The sequence below is a fragment of the Spinacia oleracea genome, chromosome 6, assembly GCF_020520425.1.
Source record: "Spinacia oleracea cultivar Varoflay chromosome 6, BTI_SOV_V1, whole genome shotgun sequence".
Lineage (NCBI taxonomy): Eukaryota > Viridiplantae > Streptophyta > Magnoliopsida > Caryophyllales > Amaranthaceae > Spinacia > Spinacia oleracea.
Window position 1 is genome coordinate 148651755 of NC_079492.1, and position 18012 is coordinate 148669766.

Here is an 18012-nt window from a genome sequence, read left to right on the forward strand (position 1 = left end):
AAACGTTGCGAGTATTAAAAGACGGAGGAAGTATATATTATCGACTAAATCAAAGTGTTATGTCCAATCAATTTGTCAGTTATCCTTTAAAATAAGAAAATAATAATAATAATTAATGAATAGTTTTGGCGTATGGACAATTGAGAAGGTGGGACAAGGTCCAAGGAGTCAAGGACTCAAAGGTAATGTTATTGTTGTGGGCCAAATAAAACATTAGATCCTTTTTATTCATCATCTAGCTTGGCGCCCCTTTTTCACTTCATCCCAAAATAGAAATTTTGTTTTGAATCATGTAGGATTATAACATATTTTAGAAACATTCATTTGAATAGTTAAAACTAATAGGTTTGGGTTCTTAATTAATTAACTAATTAATTAATACTCTAAATCTTTTTGGGGTAGAATATTGCTATGGTGTCCCTCCCTTTCCCCCGGTCTTACTATGTACTTGGTTACAAACTTACAATCACAACATAGGTTAATTAAGGAGAACTTGATATAATGATCATTCGTAAAGATACTTTTGTTTTTAAGAACCAAAAAGATAATTCGGATGAGAGTAAGACTCTGTTCTGTTCACCTTATTTCCACTTATTTCAGGAAAAATAAGTTTAGATAAGTTCAGTTAAGTTTAGATAAGATAAATTCAGGAAAAATAAGTGGAAATCAGGTGAATAGAACGAAGCCTAAGACTTTTATACATAATAATTGGATCCCACAGAGTAATTCAACTTAAATTTTCTAATTCACTAGTTTATTATTATTATTATTATTGTATGAGATTATTGATTTTTTCTTATTAAAACTTTTTTTTTTATTGATTTGAACTTAGTTTTCCTGATTCACTAGTTTTTTTTTTTACTTTAAAAATAAATTGTATGAGATTATTGATTTTTATTTATTAAAACTTTTTTTTTTTACTGATATGAACTTAATTTTCTCGATTCACTTGCATTTTACTGTATTAATTTACTAAATTTTACGGTTTAACACTTATTTTTACTTACTAAAACTGAGCTTTAGTGATTACACTTACTTTTAAGATAAGCTGGACAGAACCGGAGTTATAAAAGGCTATATAACTTTAAATATTTAAGTCAATTAATTAATTAGGGCCCTCTACTAACCTTTAGCAAGTATAAATTTGAAGTTAGAAATAATGGTGATCACATATTATTGTTGGTGGAGAAGTTGATTGATAGACTAAGATTTAAGATCCCATGTGAAAGGCACAAACCTTTGGCAGACAAGGCCAAGATATGAAGATAGCATCACCTACCTTTTCTTTTAATAGTTATGATCAAAACATGTTTGAGATTGGTTGCAACTTGCAACTTGCATGCCAACTTGCTTTCATTTTAAAGATCGGGTAAGAAGAAAAAAAGCAACACTCCGTACTCAAATCCCCTTGAATTAATTATAGAAGCTACAAAAGCCAGCTTTTTAGAGTTGGGTGTGCAACTTTGGATGCCTACGTTTTACTGTTTCCAGAAACTCCCATCAGAAACTAATTGATCAACAGAACAGCCTATCAAAGTTTGAAATACTTCCTTATATAATTGGTTCATATTAAACCTAAGGAAAAGGTGGGTCATGCCGGGCTGGCCCGAGCCATAACCAATAAATTTTGGACAAAATCTGCTATTTTCGGACATAATATCGGGTTCTCAGGCCATTTTTGGGCCATTTATATAACCAAAAATCCAATTGTGACTTCCCTAAAACCCACCCAAATTTGTTTGTAATCAGATCAGACCGGACCATTGGGCCATGCGCATGATGATCTGGTCTACTCCAAATGTTTTGTTGTATTGGTGGTTCAAGTGACACTATCAACGTACCTCATAATAATTACTCCCTTTGTCCCTAATTGTTTGTCCCATGCTTCAATAGTGCTTTATTAATAATTAGTTGTGTAGAATTGTTAAAAGACAAAAGTGATGGACCAAATGTATTTTATGTGGTAAAATTGTGGTCCCGTGAGCTTTTATGATAATGGAACAATCTTTTCGGACGTCATAAAATGACAAATTAGAAAAACAAAAAGGGCCAGATAGAGTAATTTTGAAATGAATAGCTGAGTGGATAATCTAACTATTATATGTACGAAGTATATTTTATGTTTGTAAGCGAAATAAATCGAACATAAAATAACTTTTGCTTGAAAAGTGATATAGAGACTAGAGTATATTACACTTGCTATATTTTCTTTACCAACGAACTAGCAAAGACGATTGAAAAAATATATGCAAATAATATTACTCCACGAAATAGACTATACTTCCTCTGTTCTGTTTTAAATAACACAGTTATTTAGGCACGTTTGTCAATGCACGATTTCAAACGTATCCAATTATGAATGAGTAAACCAAAAAAAAAAGAAGTCAAATGAACTTGTGTGAACATCATCCAAAATCCAATTGTGTCATGTAGATAAAAACGGAAGAAATATATCCTAAAAGTGGGAAGAAAAGACAAGGTGGATTTAGTCCTTGACAAAGAATCTTTACGTGGAACCTTATTTTGATTAAGTAATTGTACAACTACTCTTTTGGGATGACAAAGGTTAGTGGTCGTAATTACTGAAAATACCAACATCACCACCATTAAATATATAGTAAGTTCAACCAATGATGTCTTGGCCTAGTGGTTAAGACTGAGGGCCTGTGTACGATAGGTCTCAGGTTCGAATCCCCCCGCCCCCATTTGTAATTTATATTGCACTTGTGGCTCATTCGTACCAAAATATATATATATATATATATATATATATATATATATATATATATATATATATATATATATATATATATATATAGTGAGTTCATCCATTAGAGTGTCTTGTAGGAGTTCTTCAAGTATGTCTCAAAAGAAAAGGAAAATTGGATAGTTAGCTTTTACCCCGACAATGGGTTTTTTGAGTAGCTCTCTATGAATCGACCAAGTGTTTAAGATCTACCACTTCTACCCTGCCCCTTCACGGGACACATGTCGGTTTACCATAATACAATTGTTATGAACAGGTCTCGAATTAGTAGTTTATTAATTAAAAGTATAAGAAAATCATATCACAATTCTGCACAAAACAAATATGAAAGCCTCAATCTAGGATGGTGTAATCAAAAGCTAAATGTAATACGGAGTACTACAGGTCTACGGATCGAGTTGCAAGACCCAAAAAAGCAATGTTTTAGTCTCCAATGAAGACTTGGCAATGTAAAAACTCGCCCGAGTTAACTCGTATCTACCGAGTTAATTATGTTTTGGAGGCTGGCGATACAATATATATCGATTAGTAAAGTTGTTTTTAAAAACAGAGAGATCTCGGCCAATTCAATTGATCCGAACCAATTTTATCCGCATTAAACGTTATTAGCCTCACATCTACTCAGTTTTCAGCCGAATTGCCCACGTTTTTGTCAAAAAAAAAGGGGGAAATGAAAAACTGGAGAAACTCCACTGAAATAAGTAGTTAACTCCATTTTCAGATCTAAAACAAGACAAGAGAGAAAAGGGAGGCAGAGGAATTCATTTCAATTTTCAAATTCCTACCGCGACTAGCGCATCAAATCCGTTACCGAGACTCCATTACCGATCCCACGACCATGACCGATACCGCATTTTCGATCTATGATCAGAACACATTAATCTAATACTCCGTAATCCCGTCAGAAGCTATTGACTGATATGAATCAGAAGTTGAAAACCCTAAACAGCAAAGGTACAACCAGAAACATCAAGCAATTTACTGAAATCCAAGAGATATTGAAACAGAAAATTCTGAAACCACAATGCCATAAAACAGAGCACACAGATGCACAGAGGAAGCGCTTGCCTACGTCTAAAATATTATACAACTACTGCGCAGCTCTAAACAGCAGCACTATAATACAACAACACCACCAACAACAAAGCCTTAGTCCCAAAATGATTTGGGGTCGGCTAACAGCAGCACTATAATATGAAAGAAAAACAAAACTACAAAAAAAACTCAACAATCGACTAAAATAACACTTCAACCTATATTGCATTCAGCTTTACCCCTTTTTTCACAAACACGAGATCTGTCAATGATGCAGTCAACTCCATCTCAACTTACATTCCAATCTCTCAACCCCAGAAAAAGATCAGTTATTATGTCTTAAAGAAGATGATGCCTTAAATCTACAAAGGTTTGAAATCTGAAGTTAGAAATAACAACATACCCATTCGGAAGTCAGAACTGAACTGGGTTTTAAGTTAAACTCAAGCCCCTGCTCAACCTTTCAGAATAAGCTCGAATTTTTCACCAGCAAAGTAAAGAAAACTTGGATTGATTCATAAAAAAAAAAACAGGTATGGCTGAAAATGATGCAAAAAATTAAAAAAAATCTCACTCGATTCAAACCAAGATGATACATGGAATGTTTTTGTACAATAAACATCTCTTTTTATATTAGCTGTAGAAATGCAGGCTTTAAAAGATCTAAAAGCTCAAACATCCTTTCACATTTGCCGTTCACATTGATTAAGTAAGAAGCAAAAGTTATCCACTTACCCCAACCCTCTCCCTTCTTCAGCCAAAAAGGACATTATCAGTGAGAAAATACAGAGGCTGTGGCAAACGCTCCTGCAAACAACTGTAAATAATTGTCATCCTAAGGCCAGAATACTCATCATCTAGCACAAGCTCACACAGAAGAGAAGGTGCACATATTTCAGAATTAGCTCATCCCAACTACACCTAAAGATTGAAAAACGACCAAAAATTGTACATATATTGCTCGCAAAATCTAATAATGAAGGAGACTTACTCAATATGATTGTACTTTAGGTCATTATCTAACTAAAATGACCTAGCTCCACGACAATAAAGTCTTTTCAGGGTTACCAATTTACCGTGATTAATAATAAACTTCAGGGATCCAAAAGATAATTTCCCAAATGGTATATAACAGAGTTACCAGAGAATTTACAAAATCAAATGACAAATTCTGGTAAAATGTCAGCATGTGAAACAAAATAATCTCCAGAGACATGATAAAAAAAATAAAACAAATATAAAAAAACAAATCAAAACATCATAATGTTAAGACACACTAAGATAATATAGATTAAAAAAAAATTGACTCGGTAATAAACTTGGACAACTGGAGCTTTATCAGCATCGGGTGCACAGGCTGAACAATTAGCTAGAAATCTTTATCAATCAAACTACTTTGAGGAGTTTGTTTCTGACATGGAAACGCATACAATTGGATAAACTCAGGTACACCAGTTTAGCATGAAATCAAAGGTAAGACACCTAACATACTAGCCAAACAAAAAACAAGTACGGAGTAATCTCTCAACAAGTATCATACTCCCTACATACCATTATAGATATGTGGAAAAGAACTAGTGGGAAAAGCTTCCAGATGAGTAGTGCATCAAATACAGTTAAAATTGATAATTACAAAATTTAACTTGAAACATGCCATTATACAGAAAGGAAGACAGCCATTGTAAATACGGAGGGAGTATAGTTCACACAAGACAACGTAAAGAGAAGATGTTCAAGTCAAATATTTCATTGATCTTATTTACTTTAGAATCTATTTTTAACATTAACTTCAAAGTGCTTTAGTTCTTAGTTGCACACTTGCACACCACTGCACCAGCCATCTCCTATTCTTCCTTACAACTTATTGCCTTTAGCTCGAGATCCTAGGAATTATGTCTGAGAGATCAAATCAATATACGGCTCCTAAAACATATTATCTTCATAGCTCTCAAACATAAATAATGAACAATCGACTAAATATATAAACCAATATCTTGCTCTACGCCCTGTTTCACTAATGTGTCATCTTGTGCATATTGCACGTCAGTGTGTTCAAAACTTCAAATTCCTTTATGTAGCCTCTCCTCGTAAGTTAGAGATAACAGACCAGGGAGATTCTCTGACATATCATCTCATACACAAAACATAGCGCATTATTTTCCACACACAACGGTTAAATCTTTGTAGAAATCAGCTTCACCCTCCAAAAATCTAAAATTAGGTTTTAGATTAAGTCACAGGAAATCCCTTGATGATACAGTCCGAAAACTCATTCACTTTGATATTACTTGCAAGGACTTCGCACAGAAATGTTGTTTAAGACTGATTAATTGCCAAGACCAAAGCTAACTGAATACTTGTATTCTCCTCTTATCCAAACTGTTAGACCTACCAGCTTCTCCATCAATTCTAAATCCCATCTAGTTATCATTACTTTAGACTCTTAGAGATCACATTTTTTCCCTAGTTATAAAAGCGATGGCAGTTTCCTATACAGTCATGACCAACTAGTATAAGTAGCATATCTCAATATTACAGGCTCACCCATACTTGATCTCCACAGCCTCATATAAACCCTTGTCTACCTCACAAAACCAAAAATTATCATACCTTGTATAGCCATCATTGACTTTTCTTATTCTCTATATAGTTATATACCACAGATCCCCCATAATAAAAGATTGTCAATACATGCATTCGCAAAAAAATCTCTTGATTGACACCTTGGCAGGTCACTCACAAGACTCCAACCTATGAATTCTATCAGCTGAACTTGCATTATACGTCTCTATAAACCACTGACACATAAAAAGTGTTCAATGAAGACTATTAAGTTGCTCAACATGTCCGATTCAAAACACTTGAAAATGATTAAATGCAAGAATCCTGAAAAACTTAATGATTTCATGCTCCTGAAAATGGACCGGCACATATATTTTTGTTACTTCTGTATGCGCCTCAAAATTACTTTACAAAACTAGAAATAAATTGGGTGCAACTTTTCTCATTTGAATACAATCAATAGCCATAGGAGTAACTTGTGACAGAAGTATGAGACCGTCAATAATAAACATTGCAAAATCATTGACCAGAATGCTTACAAGTCACAACTTTCATTTATTAGAACCAATAATGTATGGAACTTGAATTATGCAAGTGTGAAAGTAATACTTAAGTATCACACCGTTCACATGTGATCTATCTACCAACAAGGGAATAAAAAGCAAAGGGTAAAGGAATCAGATTGCATATAGCCAATTTCAACACATGACATCCAAAAAAAATCATATCATATTCTATAAGCACCAGATTAGTTTACAGAAGCAAAGACACCATTACGCCTAAGCAACTGGATGATTGCTTTAAATTGCATATTTTTCTACATGACATTGATATGAAAATCAAGTTACCTACTAAAAGAAATTATTAAAAAAAAAACAATGAAGGTATGCTAAGCTATTGACTAGTTTGCTTACATAGTATAATCTTGAGTGGTTGTAATGCCAGCTTGTTTCGGTGGTAATCTACCATCTTCCTCTTGCGATTAGAACTCTGTCAGAATTTGCTGATAATTAAGTGATCACATCAGAGCGCCAAGAAGAGAGCTTTTTGCCAGAGAACCAACAACTTACAGCTGATATCCACTTCTTTCATGTTCACAATCATCAGTATGGACAAAGAACTATGGAAAAGTTATAATTTCCACTGAGCAACTAAGATCAGATTGTACAAATCATCCCAATGCACAACATATAAACGAATCCTACGATGAAGGATATGTTCCTGCATCCTAAACACCCATGCTGCAGCAGCCGATCTAACAAGTCATTCACAATTTCTAAAAGCCATGATCCCTCCATCTGGGGCTTGACATGGGGAAAAGGCCAGAAGGTGATAAAGGAAATGCATATCCTGGAGAAAGTGGTGGCTGAGGGCCTGGACCCAAAATCCCAGATTGACCCATTGGTGAAAATGCAAAGTTTGGACTCAATGGCGGTGGAAACTGGCTTCCGGGTGAAAGAAGAGGATATGGTGACCTCGGTGTTGGAGACAACATGTTAAAGAAACTTGGTGAAGGAAGCAGGAACTGGGAAGTTGGTGATGGCAAAAGGGGTGGACCATTTGTTCCTGGTGAAGGCAATGGTGGAATGTTTGGATTAGGAAGCAAACCAGGCGACGGTGGTTGTGGTTGTGCCTGCACATGCACAGGAGGTGGAGGATGAGGATGAGCTTGTGGTTGAAAATGTCCATGACCATGTTGTGGCTGCATCTGAGGCTGACCTTGAATATGCTGCCTTGGAACTTGTGGCTGCATCTGAGGTTGATGAACTTGAAATTGTCCTTGCATATGTGGTTGTTGATGGAATTGATTAGACCTAGGACCACCATCACCAATACAGCTTTGCAGTTGCTGCATATAGGCTGATATAGGAGAGAGTGCCGGATTCCCCCAAGCTCCATCACCATGAACAAACGGCTGCATCCCTCTAGGGGAACGCTGACCAAAGTGAGGCGGTGGTCTATTATTGTAAGGGACTTGAGGTGGTGGTGCCATATGAGGACCCTGAATAGGAGCCGGGGCCGGAGCCGGAGCGGCAACCACTTGCGGCATTGGCATTGGCATTGGCATTGGCATTGGAGGGCGGTTAATAGGGTTCAACGGTGGTGGTCTAATGCGTTGAAGCCGCATACTCGGGTGTTTAGGGGGATTATTAGGTGGTCTTGGCAAAGGATCTTGCCTAGAAGGGGAACCTGTCAATTGCTGAACAATGCTCCTGAAATCACTCTTGCTAATGTTATACACCTGGGGTTGTGGTTGCTGCCTTGCTGGGTTATTATTGTTATTAGTACCACCATTATTAGAGAAATTAGGTTGGTGTAATGGACTCTTTCTTATGTTCTTCCCAATCTTGTTCACACCTAAGTACTCATTTGGACGATTTTTTGACATATTTGAATTATCCATCTAATTAAGCTTTCAACCAAAAATCAGCCAAAATGATATAAACCTCGAGTTATAATTCTTTCACTAGTGTTCACACATAGTCAACTGTTCCAAAATTCCACCCCAGAATTGGGTACTCAATCCTAAAAACTCCAAGAAAATAACGAGTACAAAAGGCTAAAAACTGAATTTCAAAGAGCCAGAAACCATACCCTTTTTCTGCAATCACATGAATTTACAGCACCCAGATCTCTTCGCAGACGAAACCCTGAAATGGCTCACTGTAAAACCAACAGTAAACAAACAATGAACTTTTACCCAGAAAATTGCAAAACCCAATCAAACCCACTCAAAAATTCCAGCGTTTAGACTATTATATGGGGAAATTGAAGTAAATGACGACAAGAAATGTATTTTTTTTTCTACAAAATTGTCGTCAAATCACTAGCTTTCACACGGAAATTGGGAATTTCATGGAAGATCGAAAATGAATAGCATAAACTGGAAAAACCCTAGAAATTCTTTTTAATTATTTTTTTGGGGATTTTGGAAGAAAATGGAAAGTTGAATTAAGGAAAACGTATCCAGTAGGAGGAGAGAGAAGGAGAAAAGTGGGTCAATAACGAAATGAAAATGATTTTCTGGGGATAATAATACAAAAGTTTAGATATTTTTAGGGGGAAAAAAAAATTAGTTTGGGGAATTATTTGAGCAGTCGGGTTGGGAAGTTGTGGGCAAATTTCTAAAGACCCGATGCTTGCGGGATGCAATTGTGTCCCCCGAAAGATCCCTCGGTCGATTTTCAACATTATTGTCGATACACAGATGCATAAAGTTCAAATCGATATCGTTTCATCGTGGCTTTTGGAGGCAAATCAAACGGTAAATTACATGGCTAATTACATTCATAATTCATGGTTTCATGGTTTAACTTGTAATGATTTGTTCTCTTTTATCATCCCAACGAATAAGTTAGGTTGATCTTATTACAAAAGATAACATAATTTCTATTTCCTTATCAAAAGATGCTGCCCTGTTTGAATTATGCTTTGGATTTATCATTTCCCGTCGAAATGCTTTGTTGGCTATTTAAAGTAGAACTTAGATGTTAATAATTCGTATTAGTGGTTATTCCAAAGTTTTTAACTAGTTTGACCGATTATTGTAGTCGACAAATAGTGGATTTTAGGGATGGCATGGGGTGCCCTCAAACGAGAAACTTTATAGTGTATTTTTAGTTCCATCCCCCTAAAACTTGAGTATAATTGCATACTTTCATACTATATTGCTTAATTATTCTATTATTTGTCATTTGGTTAAACCGTTCAAGATTCACCATTGAAAAAGTGGAGCCTTGAGAAGGACGGTTGAGAGGAAGGTAATTTTGCTATCCATATACATGCAATTAATCATAGAAATCTACTCTGTACAAAAAATATTTGATTTATTTTAAAAAATATATTATATATATAGAGATCGTGTTTAGCTAACTAATTTATGAAGTGGAAGGGCATTTAGCCATTGGTAAGAATGGTACATACAAAAGCAAAAAAGCAGGTAATCATTGGGCGATAAGAAATATTAGTTTCTTATTGTAGGCTTACATGAATTCTAAAAATTACTCACGCATTGAGTGTATGAATTGCTAGTAGACCTGGTTATCAGGGTCGGTGCGGGTCAAAAGAGGGTCCGGTATTGAAAGGGTCAATTTTAGCGGGTCGATAATGGGCGGGTCAAAAGCGGGTCGCGGGTCATTAGCGGGTCATTAGTGGGCGGGTCAATAAACGAGCAATGAAAAATGAAAAACAAAAGAGCCATGTGCAAGTACAAGTAAATACGAAGCTATACACGTAATTTTTTGTATCATTACTATTTTAATTTTCAAAATAATTGTAGTATAAGTTTGACCTTATAATGACCCTGTCCAATAGAGGCCCTGTCCAATAAGAGCTCTGCCCAATAAAAGCCCTATTAACTTGACCCTAACCCTATATCCATTGGACTACCTGTCCAATAACCAGGTCTAATTGCTAGTGTAATTAGTTTAAACTATTGTTAACTAGTTATTATCTAACATGTCCATTTTTTTGGGAAAAAAAAACACTATTACAAAATTACTTATCGTTTGATAACACTGACAAATTGCATAATACGTCAAGCTTTTTGTTTCATTGACCCATTGTTACAACTTTTCCTCCCATTTCCAGTTAATCTTAGAATGTTTGCTCCAATTATGTTATCACACTATTTTTCAGTTTTTGTTTTAAAAAGAATGTATGCAATATATGTGTGTTTTCTTAATATACTTAGTATTTGTCATATTTTTTTAATACTAATCATTGTTATCTTGAGAATTGACATCATAAGGTTAAATCATACATGTATTATATATTATTTATATATTTCTAAATTTAGTGTTTAAAAACTAAAATTTCAAAAAAAAATAAAAGGAGTGATAATTAATATGCCTGAAATAGAAGTTGAGGTAGTTTCAAGAAAAGGGTCAAGTTCAACTAACAAACATTATTCATTGAACTTTAATGTATTGGAAATTTGAATTTCATAAGAAAACAAGAACAAAATAGTTGAAATATGGATAAGTCTAATATCATTGACTTGTGAAGTGTTTCTTTTTGGATTTTGTTAAATCAAATCTTCATCTACGAAAGGTAACGTATGTACAACACAAGTACGGTTCTGATGAGAAAGACGTATGAATTTAAACTACTGAGTAGAAATATGTATGAAATATCACCTTTTTTTTATCGAGTGGTTATTCGATTTGTCTTCAATGACAAAAAAAAAGAAATATTATAACTCCCGTGTCTCCAGAAGAATTCCAATTGACTCAACCAAACATGAATGAGAAAGAGAAGAAATGATTATAGAATAAAACTTACTTATAAGCATAAAACATTAACACATATAAATGGGGTGGAACTCAGGAGGGTTCGAATCTGAGAACTCTCGTACACATACCCTCAGTTTTAACACGGGTAAAGATCTCATTGGTAAATGAGAATAAGGGTAGTTATGTAAACTCAAAGTTGTTCTTGGACCTTTGGACATACGGAATACGAATCTGGTAAACCAGTCACTAAAACGTAAAACCCTTGTTGCGGCTGGTGAGCGCTGATTCTGCGATCTGCGATCTGCGATCTGCGATCTGCGATAGGTGAAATAAGGTCAGTATACAAATCTTTAGTTTTATGGAACATTCTATTCACTTGTAAATTTTAATTTCTGGGTTCGGAATATGCCAACTATTTCATCCATGAATATTTGATTATTGTTCGTTTCCCTAAGTGTTAATCCAAAATCAAGTGATTATAGAAAACCTAAGTTAAAATTTTGAGTTTTTACCATCAATTTCTTCACCATTTTGTGGTTCTTCGGTTCTTCCCCATTAAAATGCGAGGAACTGAGGAAGATTAGGTAGTCACTTTTGGGTTTTGCTTTAGATTGTTAATTTTGTTTGATTTTGGGTAGAAACTCGAAACCCTCTTGAGTTTTGACCAGGGGAAGCTGGGTGGAAAAGAAATTGAAGTTTTTTGTGGATTTGTAGTGTTTGCAATGTGGTTATTGACCTTATTGTGGATTAGCTTGCTGTATTTGGGTCCTTTATTACTTAATAGTTTTGCATTCTCGAGGCGAAATAGCTCGGTTGGGTTGGATTGTGCACTAGTGCAGAATCTAAGGATGAGTTCATTTTGAGGTATTGATAAAAGCAATCAAATTTGACAAGATTTTGGGTAATTATACATGTTAGTAAATTGTGGAGACAAAGAAGGGAAGGAGAGCAATTTGAATATGTCTAAGTTAATGGAGCACAACTTTGTAGTGGATTCGAATTACCAAACAAATCACTTCCCTTCAAATAATTACTAACGTTTCAATTATGCGAGATTCTTAGATTTAACTGGTTTTTAGCTGATTCGTTTATCCCATTCTCGTGAGTTGTGAGAAAAAAGATCGTAAAAGAGGTTAGTGTTGTCACAAAGTGTAATAATTCGACCAAAATTGGTTTTTGTTTCAAATTTCCACCCTATTAGAGTATACTGAGTATGTGTTAGGATCCTCTCCATTTCTTTTGATCCATTTCCCATCTTAAGATGTTGACACCTAAGCAAGTGAAAAAAGGAATTCCCAATAGACCCCCCCTATTTTCCTCCTTTATGCAATTATAACCGTTGATTTAAGAAATGGACCGTCCATTACTACAAGTCTCTGAAAGCATTGCCAGTTGTAAACTTTCATTTATTTAATTGGAGAGTGTAATTAAAGTTCAAAACATAATCTTACCCAAAAACCTGCAATAGGATAATATTTTAACTGCCTTGTGTTTCAGCCTAAATTTAACTGCTGCAAAGTGTTTGCTTTGTTACCAGATTGACCGAAAGTGCTTTAGTTTTATGGAGTTCTTGTGTTTGCTTAAAGATCAGTTAGGTTATATTGACTTACTTCAGTTTCATGGTTTATCCTCTGGACCTGCTTGTGCGTGAACATGATTTTTTTGTGTCACAGATGGGACTGCTTTCTTCGTAAAATCCAGTTTTTTATTTTGAAACTTTGGCTCGTTTCTAGAAATTCTATTTATCATGAAGAGCAAAGAGGTTATAGGGATAGAAAACAACCATGAAGCAGAGAAAAGGCAGGTGGATGAAAGAACTAGGAAGCCCCAACCTCTTCTTCTCTTCTCTCTCTTTTTTGGCGGGTGGGTGGGCGGGGCCTAGGCCTAGGCCTGGGCCTGGGACAGTCCGGTAATGCTGTCGAAGAGCCAGGGGGAAGTTCACTTTGAGTTAAATTAGAATGTATTGGGTTCTCAGTATCCACATAATATTTACAAGAGTTCTCTATACTAGAGAGAGGCAACTCATTCAAGATCGCTCGATGTTACCTATGTAAGAGCTAACCTCTTGTTTCGTTTCCATTTTATCAGCTTATGTGTGTCTTTAGCCTTGACTGCATATGAGGGTCGTGGAGCATTGGAGCTACTTCATTATTTTGCTCTAATCCGTCCATTTGTTGGAAAATCATTCATCTACTAGTGGAAGTTATGTTGATCAGATAAGAAATGGAGGCAATCAGAGGTGAAAGTTATCCTCTTTCCTCATTGCAACAAGAGGACTTTCATAATACAGAGGAGTGTGAAAAGGTTCTTAGGAAAAACGGTTTATTCATCTGGTGATGCTAAAGTTGCTTAGTGGTCTCCGGAAACTTACCAGCAGACAAAGTACATGGAGGAAGGGGTTTCATTGAGCAGCTGATATGAAGGGGTTTTGTCAAGGACTTGGGTCTATGAAACTCCATTGCTAAGAAATTGGACTTGATTAACTTAGAAAGATCTGAAGGTTTATTTTTTGTTATTTTCCACGGTCGGAGGGGGGAAATAATGTTCTGGAGGTTGTGGCGACTGGCGAGTTATTGTAGATGGCTTTAGACGATAGTTTATTTATAATCCAAAGTTGAAGGAAACAGAGTGAAAAGGTTTCAGAAGTAGGGTTTTTTTTCTCAAATATCTTTAAGTCATAGTCCGTATCCACAGGAACGGCATCCTTCGAACTAGGCAAAGAGGAGAGAAACCCTCAGGAAAACTTTCCCTACCAAGAGTTTTAGAGTACAGTTATGATGTGTTCATTTTATAGGAAATTAACCAGATAGAGAAATGGAATTTGGGGACTAGGTTGGGTTGAGATCTTTCAAGTGTAAGATAAATTGGAATTAGTTCACACATCCTTGAAATCTTGACCAAATCCCTTCTCCTCATTCAGCTGAAATTTGTGTCTTTGTAGCAAATATGTATGACAGAAAGTCAGGACCGTCAAACTTGTGGATGGGGCTAGTCAAAATTGAGCTTAGAGTGTTCGAACATGGAGAAAGTAAATGGAATTCAAGTTCCGTCGAAGTTCAATGAGGCAATCTGTACTCTCTATAGACCAGGTGTTCATCATTCGTCGTATTTTTGTTATGGCGTTCTTCTCCTAGTCATTATCGAATCAGATTGAGTTTATGCATAGACAATCAAACAGTTCCCTAAGGCATCTATGATCTATCCCATTCTTTCCCCTTTTTTTCCCCAAGCATGGGAACTGAAAATTCTTGAAAGATAGAGGTGTTGGCAAGACTAGGTTACATATGGTTCACAGATAACTGAAAGTCGGATACTAACCGATTTCATTTTAGGCCTCTAAAGATAAAGGTTGTTGGCAGAACAAATGATCACAATTGCTGAAGAATAAGGGAGACTATTTACAAGATCCTGCCTTTTGATAATGGAAGTGACCTTGTTGATTCTAGCATATTGTAGATCAATAAATGTAGGTGTTGAGAGGAATAAAAGGATAGACTACCCCCTCCCCATCAAAAATCCTGTTTGCATCTTTCACCCCTAATTAAATAGAAGGAAATTAGGCCATTGGTGTTTGTCTGTTTCAAATTCTTGTCATAATTCTAACATGAATTTTGGTTAAGAGTATAATTCACATGTGATTATCTGACTAGTTATCCCACATTGAAAAAATAGAGAGATATTGACTTAATATAAGATTAGTGGGCTACTCCAACTATCACAAATGGTTTTAGGATGGAACCCCGTCAGACTTATATGTGGTCAATCCCTTCTCATGTACTGGCTTGTGTTAGGCCCGGTGAGTTTATCGAATTTCCATTAGAAATATGTGTTTTGAAGGAGTCTCCAGTTTTGTAATCTTCGGACTAATTTCTTAGGATATTGTGCAAGATTTCATTTTCTGAGGCCGTCTTATATTTTTTTTTTTCCCTGTCTTTTTGATTGGGTGTCAGGATTCTGAACCTTGCTTTGTGTATCATTTACAGTCTAGCCTCACTTTGAAAGTGCAAGGCGATAGATTAAAAGAAACATAAATAACATATTAGGTCTAAAAGTGGGAGTAGTATTGCAATTTGCTATTAGACCCTGATGGACTTAATAGTACTCCGTATTATGCAAAGATTTTATACCCCGTATCTCTACTAATATTGATGAGTGATGAACTGCTAACCTAAAAATCTCTTTATGTTTACTGTTTACATGATATTCTTTTATCTTTACCATTCTATTTTCACAGTGCTTCGTTGAAGTAGACGTCCACAATAATGTGCTTTCTTTCCCTGTCTTGTACTCCTGTTACCTCTCTCATATGGCTGTAGGTGATTTAGCATTGAAGTGGTTTTACTTTAATTACTATACACTGAAATTTCATTTTGTGATTAGCGACTTTTATTGTGAAACTCTGAACAACTTGACAAGGCCAAATCCAGGCAGTTTATTTCAAAATATTCTCTAAGCTGAAAACCAAAACTTCTCTTGTTTGGACTTCATTTTTTTTTTTTTTTTGCATGCTTTCCAGTTTTCAGGCTTAGTTCGCTATTATTACATTTTTTGAACATTGAAAATGATATGCTCTAATGTTTGGGAATCATACAGGATATCGTCTGCAGATCGAGTGAGTGGTTGATGGTTGAGAAAGCAAGGTGGACTTAATGTCTACTACAAAACCATAGAACACCGTAACATTTCCACTGGATTCCAACATTACAGCAGAATGGTTGCCTTGAAAATTTGTAATCAGTCTCTACAAATTTCACATGTTTGAGAATTGAGGTTAGAGCCAAATTTTCAAGGATTTCCCGTTAAATTACACGGTACGAGACAACAGTGATACAATGGAGCTTTCTGATGTAAGTAATATTAGCAACACCCTGACTGATGTCATGTATCGCCGGTTGAAGAACAGAGAACGGCAGCGTAGATACAGGGAGCGGAAACGTCAACAAGTTGATGGCAGCAACGGTCATGTCAGTGATCAGTCATCTCAGATGCAGATTGTGTTGTTGCCAAACAACGGGATTGTGGAACAAGCTGTAACTCGTGTTCATTGTAGGCGCAATTGGAAAAAGGAAGCAAGAAGAGTCCATGCCGCCATACCAGAAGAGTCCATTCCTTCAGGAACACGGGATTCAGAACAAACTTTGAAAAGCGAACTTCTTTCAGAATGCAATGATAGTCAAAAAATGATAAGTAAACCAGGAAGAAGAGATTGGAAAAAAGAGGCAAGAAACAAGAAATAGGTAAATTCTTATAAAAAGTTGCTTTTCTGTTTCAGGTGTACTGAAATTGCAGTGAAATTATTTTCTTGTTGCTGTTTTTTCCCTGTATAATCTATATTTATTATTTACACAATTTGTTTTATTGAATGCAGATTCTTTGCAGCAGTGAATCTGTATTGTTCAGCTGCTTGCTAATTTCTGAATGGAATTGGTTATCTGCAATTCTGCAAACCAGGTCAGTCAGTGGGTGATCAGAAAAAAAGAACTTAACTAACATGAACAGGAAATTTTCAGAATGATAAAAGACAAGTTTTAAGATTTGTACATACAAATAATCTCACCAGAATTGACTTTGTAACATGCTGTTTATGTTTTGTGTACTTTTTAGAACTGTAGTCATGTCTCGGTTTGTTGAGGTTGATGGTGATGAAGATGAATGACATGAAAGATGAAACTCTTTTTCTGGTATGGAATGTGGAATGCAGTATATTTATACAATTTTTGACTACCTGCAAAAAATCTACGACTGTGTTCGGCAATGAGCGGATTGGTGAGTGGTTAGTGTATTTTAGGAAATGGTAGAAGTTTGACCAGTCAATCCGCTAATTGGGGTGTTCGGTGAACAATGGCTTGGAAGAGAGAATTAAGCTCAAACCACTCATTTGTCTTTGCACCAGCGTTTTCATAAGAGTTTTTTTTTTTTTTTCTGGAAGTGATGATAGTGCATCTTATTTCTGGAAGTGCATTCACAAAAAAAATACTGGTAAATCTGATAGTTTGCCATTGCAACAAAAAAAATCCAACCCCAAAAGATAGGGGATTGTGTGGTGTCCTGGTTGCATGTACCTAAAGATGGTTGTGGCCGCCTGGCCGGGCTGCGGGCCGGCCTGAGGCCCGACTCGACACGGAAAAAGTCTGGCCCGACACGAGCATAAAAAAAGCACGACACGAGCACGGAGTGACGGAGCCGTGGTCGGGCCTGGACCACATTTTTTTGAAAAAGCACGACTCGACCCCACACGACAAAAACACGCTAAATTTAGTAAATTAGGCTTATGCACGATGGTCCGTGGGCTCGGACCATCTTTTACAACTTTGGCCCGGCCGGCCCAATAAAGAGTGTGCTTGGCGTGCTGTCGTGCCCGTTTAGCCCACAATCCATAAGCTCGGCACGAAGCTTGACCCGACCACATCCATC

The 18012-nt window shown here is 36.0% G+C and overlaps 2 protein-coding genes across 3 annotated transcripts; one reads left to right on the forward strand and one right to left on the reverse strand.

The window, feature by feature from the left end:
* Nucleotides 1-4360: 4360 nt before the first annotated feature.
* Nucleotides 4361-9461, reverse strand: LOC110792086 (protein HAIKU1). The gene is made up of 2 exons (XM_021996899.2): nt 7279-9461; nt 4361-4619 (listed from the first exon to the last, which is right to left on the reverse strand). The coding sequence occupies exon 1, from the start codon at nt 8766-8768 to the stop codon at nt 7641-7643; it is 1128 nt and encodes a 375-aa protein (XP_021852591.2). The 5' UTR covers nt 8769-9461; the 3' UTR covers nt 4361-4619; nt 7279-7640.
* Nucleotides 9462-11770: 2309 nt separating this feature from the next.
* Nucleotides 11771-17312, forward strand: LOC110792077 (uncharacterized). Of its 2 annotated transcripts, none has more exons than XM_021996892.2 (3): nt 11771-11932; nt 16192-16835; nt 16967-17312. In XM_021996892.2, exon 2 carries the CDS (start codon nt 16431-16433, stop codon nt 16833-16835), a length of 405 nt encoding a protein of 134 aa, XP_021852584.2. In that variant the 5' UTR covers nt 11771-11932; nt 16192-16430; the 3' UTR covers nt 16967-17312. The 2 variants fall into 2 exon arrangements, with proteins under 2 accessions (XP_021852584.2, XP_056689033.1); XM_056833055.1 differs by lacking the exon at nt 11771-11932 and adding an exon at nt 13625-13648.
* The last annotated feature ends 700 nt before the right edge of the window (nt 17313-18012 follow it).

Coding starts and splice junctions, on each gene's coding strand:
- LOC110792077 (XM_021996892.2), top strand. CDS start 16,431: ATGGAGCTTTCTGATGTAAGTAATATTAGCAACACCCTGACTGATGTC.
- LOC110792086 (XM_021996899.2), bottom strand. CDS start 8,768: ATGGATAATTCAAATATGTCAAAAAATCGTCCAAATGAGTACTTAGGT.